The sequence below is a fragment of the Mycetomoellerius zeteki genome, unplaced genomic scaffold (assembly GCF_001594055.1).
Source record: "Mycetomoellerius zeteki isolate Tzet28-1 unplaced genomic scaffold, Tzet1.0 scaffold151, whole genome shotgun sequence".
Lineage (NCBI taxonomy): Eukaryota > Metazoa > Arthropoda > Insecta > Hymenoptera > Formicidae > Mycetomoellerius > Mycetomoellerius zeteki.
In genome coordinates this window covers 28,262-32,328 of record NW_017256458.1, presented here as the reverse complement: position 1 = coordinate 32,328, position 4,067 = coordinate 28,262, and the positions used below count along the sequence as shown (strand labels likewise).

The 4,067-nt window shown below is 33.7% G+C and overlaps 2 protein-coding genes across 3 annotated transcripts in view; one reads left to right on the top strand and one right to left on the bottom strand.

Moving 5' to 3' along the window:
* The window catches only part of CD98hc (CD98 heavy chain), a 9,836-nt gene extending 8,079 nt beyond the window's left edge, over nt 1-1,757 (top strand). The window contains exons 9-10 of one of the 2 annotated variants that reach the window (XM_018444620.1): nt 933-1,082; nt 1,172-1,757. In XM_018444620.1, coding sequence (XP_018300122.1) covers nt 933-1,082; nt 1,172-1,253 — 232 coding nt within the window. In that variant the 3' untranslated portion in view covers nt 1,254-1,757. The remainder of the gene's footprint in view (nt 1-932; nt 1,083-1,171) is intronic. The other variant, XM_018444621.1, reaches the window with a different exon arrangement.
* A 390-nt stretch (nt 1,758-2,147) lies between these two features.
* Nucleotides 2,148-4,067, bottom strand: LOC108720547 (JNK1/MAPK8-associated membrane protein). Its single transcript, XM_018444623.1, has 4 exons — nt 4,048-4,067; nt 3,182-3,649; nt 2,626-2,795; nt 2,148-2,557 (listed from the first exon to the last, which is right to left on the bottom strand). The coding sequence occupies exons 2-4, from the start codon at nt 3,625-3,627 to the stop codon at nt 2,265-2,267; spliced, it is 909 nt and encodes a 302-aa protein (XP_018300125.1). The 5' UTR covers nt 3,628-3,649; nt 4,048-4,067; the 3' UTR covers nt 2,148-2,264.

The window sequence follows — 4,067 nt, the reverse complement described above, 5'->3', positions numbered from 1 at the left end:
CAAGAGACAAAAATTGTTTATTTTTTTCTCATAGAGCTCTTTTTTTCAGAATTTTTTATCAACTTTTTAGTACTGAATTTTCTTATTTTTACCAATATCAGAAAATACGATATTAAAAAATTATCAAAAAATTCTCGAAATTTTATGAGAAGAAAATAAACAATTTTTGTCTCTTATAGTTTTTCTGTAAAGTTGATAGTGTTTGAGTAAAAAATTATTGAAGACCAATTTTCGGCAATTTTTAACAATTCTGCTCCTGTGCGAAAGATTTAGCGGTACTTATCAAACACCCTGTATATATATTTATTTATATTAGGGTGGTCCATCTTTTTCGACTTTCAAATTTTTCCACGGCACCCTTTAGAATGATTTCAATCCATAAAAAAATAGTTCCTGTCACATTTCAGCTCGATCGGACAACCGGAAACTCGTGCTGAGCTCGTTGCTGACAGCTCGTTAAACATTTGAGTTCCCTTATATTACATTATCAGCATTGATTTTTAAAGTATATTTTCTATAAAAAATCAACCTAAAGGACTTTTTTTTTGGACATATGTGCCTTGCTTTTCTGCATCATTTAAAACCTTATATGTTTCATTTAAACAATTAGATGAATTGTTATTTAAACAGTTAGGTGAAACACGATGTAAATTAGATCATAGATCGGTATTCATAATCGATTCTTATATTTAACACTATCTTATATACTTAAGATGTCACGAATCAATCATATTAGCGTCTTAGACGTTACTTAAGACGGTCTTTAAATAAGAACGGACTATGAATACCGGCTAATCTTAAATTTTTGGTCAGTAGTATACATGATTTCATATATAACTTATATTTTGTATTGTATATATTCTTCGATATATTTTATTATGCTTGATTAAAATATGAAAGTATAATAATAAATACATAAATTAAATTTATAGGCTAAAAAGCGGTAATCCTGGATATCTGGTAGCGTATCAGACTGGGGAAGAATTAGCCATTATAAATTTATCCGGAATACCGCGGATATCGGAGGAAGTCAGCGTAGTCGCACATAGTCCCAACTATGTTCAAAATATGGAAGTTATGAAGTAAGTCTTTTAAAAATTTGTAAAAATCTCTTATTTTATCTATTCAATAATTATTTCATTTTAATACTGGAACTCAATCACTTTTGTAGGATGAAACTGCCGTCGGATGCTGTACCCATATCACCGAAAAGCACACTGATTTTAACATTTGTACCGAAAGAAGAATCGTAATTAATCCAATTTATAATTAAATCAATCCAAAAGATAATTCAAATTGTGAAAGCGATCAGCTATATACGATTGCATTTTGCTTCAATATACTGATGGAAATAAAGCTTTATGTCAAAAAGAATATGTAAAATTAAACTGTATTTTATCTATCTTACAGTCAATCAATAGGCTTGAAAAATTGATCGTACGATAAAAACGCACGGATGACATAGCGGCCTATTATAATAAGCCGATTAATATCATAATCTAGGGTTGCGTTCCGTTTCACCCATGATGCGCATTATGCACATCATGCGTGAAACGGAACGCAGCCTAGGTCATAACCCAGAACCCACAGTAAAATGGGCGATGTTATTTCTTAGATTTATATAAAAGCTTGATTTGTTCGTATATTGAAACAAACTATATGTGAAATGTTTTACTTGAATTATGTATATCCGTGTGTAATTATTATATTGCGTAGCAAAAGAAGTATATCTCGATGTACGTATATGTAATGAAATATATACATATGTAGCAAACATCAAAAATTGCTAACTTCTTTTAGGGGCTCTATACTACACCCTAGTAAAAAAAAATTGATAGAGAACGATAGAAAAGAATCTCATTGTTTTGAATATGGAATCTGATTTGTGAATTCATTGATTACTGATTTGGATCAAATCTTATAGGAATCTAGTACAAATATTAATAAAATACGATAGAATTCATATCTGATCAATCGTGATGCTCGCGAGGTCGACGATAAAAAATGATATAAACTTATAGAAAACGATACAAATTCATAGAATCGTTCTCCATCAACTTTTTTTTTACTATGGCATTTACATTTTCGAAAATTTCACGAACTATTGAAAGAGAATCTTTATTAAAAGAATCCCATAATGCTTTCACGCGTATGTCCGCAAAATCTCGCTTTTATCACAATAAATACACAGCCTAATCATGTTAATCTTAAACATGCGGGAGATAGTATGTATAAACACTATACGTATGATCTACTTGGGAAACTTATTCAATATGCAATTTGTGTGGATCAGTGAATTTCGCTGTTATAATATAAAATAGAGCAGGTAATACAACTAGGAGCAACATCGTGGGATGAATAGTGACTTCCCGAAGAGTCGCAACCGCTATTACACCATATCCATGCAGCAACCAATGGCCCAAAATGACGATCACATTCTTTATATCCGAGATGGAACTCAACAACAATGACTTTACCGTTTGATTCAGTTTAAATGCGAAATGCGCTGCATTTGAAAGTACCGACAGGACAATGAGAATATAAGGAAAGGAGTAATCTGCAAAAAAATATATATAATCAGCAATTAACACGTTTTCATAGTACTATAGGGTATATACAACATACATATTAGACCTCCTCCCACGGCATGAAGCAGTGCAAGGATTGGATAAAAATACAGCGCTGCATAAATAGAGAACTTTCCCTGTTTCGGTAAAAATTTCTTAGCTATTAGTGGCCTTATTAACAGCATGAGAACTATTCCTAAAGCATAAAAGACAAAAACCATAGTGTACCTGTAAGATCATAAATATATATTAGAGATGTATTATATATATATATGCGCGCGCGCGCGCGTGTGTGTATTATAAGATATTCTGATAGACATTAATATCAAAATATCTGAGGAAAATAGTTTTTATTTAACTTTTAAAAATTGTAATGCGTTCTGTGACAAGTGAAGACTAACAAGACTTCCATTAGTTAAGTACTCTAGCATTAATTAATCTGATACTTTTGTTATTTGATTAGAAATTAAAAGTGTCAGTAAAGATTTACTATTGTTGTAATCCTACTAATCTTCATTATATTACAGAAATACTTTACAATCTAGAGACTTTTGTAAAAAAATTTTGTATTTTTTATGGGTAAATTAATTTAATATATAGGTAACTGTACTAACAATGGATAAATTGCCTCTTGCGTGCAGTGTAAAGTCGCTTCATAATTAGGATTCGGATTATGCAGTAGTGTATACCAGTCTGATAATTTTTTTGCCTTGCATGACTTAATGCTGAACGATCCAATGGGATCTGTTAACTGAAGGACTATGAGGGACGCCAGGACTACTTCAAATAATGCAGAAAGATGAAGGGCGATCACTTCTTTGGGTATATTACGACGCATGGCGACCATGTCAATGCAGAACCAGTGCAGCACCAAAGCTAACAAGACCATGAAGCCTAGGTACAGCCAATCATAGAACATTGGCGCATCCTCACAGGGCTCGCATGCCGATGAAGCGTTAGCGCGGAAGCCGCGCGGGCAAGCTCCACAAATGCTCCAATTTCCATCCTGCAGCAATTCCCTGCCGCAGTATAATCCGGGACACCGCGTAAGGACGTTCATGATATCGCTTTCCTCGAGACAGCTTAAATATAAGGAGGGTAATTAAGTATACAGTTCAGCTCCTCGTACTTCAAAAATAAATGAAATTAGTCTTGTTCGACGCGTTTTGCAACGAAAGAATCTAACAGAAAAAAACGTTGCTCTGCTTTGCGAACCGAGACATTAGTTGTCAAAGTTGACTATTCAGGTTAGGAAAACTGTCACAGCCACGCAACACTTGTTCTTCTTCTTCTTCGTTTTATTAGCTCCGCAACCAGATCTGGTTGGAACTGAGCCATTGAGTAACCAAGCAACACTGACTACAGGTGCGTTCAGGGAGACGCTATTAGCGCTATTTGTGTCATTCTATCCTTGTTTTACGTTTAATAAACAACGAAGATAGAATGACAGATAGCGCTATTAGCGCCTCCCCGAACGCACCATACGTTTACACTAGTTAC

Bases quoted from the DNA above. Each gene is read 5' to 3' on its own strand.
- LOC108720547 (XM_018444623.1), bottom strand. From the start codon at position 3,627: ATGAACGTCCTTACGCGGTGTCCCGGATTATACTGCGGCAGGGAATTG. The intron at 2,796-3,181 runs GTTAGTACAGTT...ATGATCTTACAG, and splicing joins CAAGAGGCAATTTATCCATT to GTACACTATGGTTTTTGTCT. The intron at 2,558-2,625 runs GTATGTTGTATA...ATTTTTTTGCAG, and splicing joins CGTGGGAGGAGGTCTAATAT to ATTACTCCTTTCCTTATATT.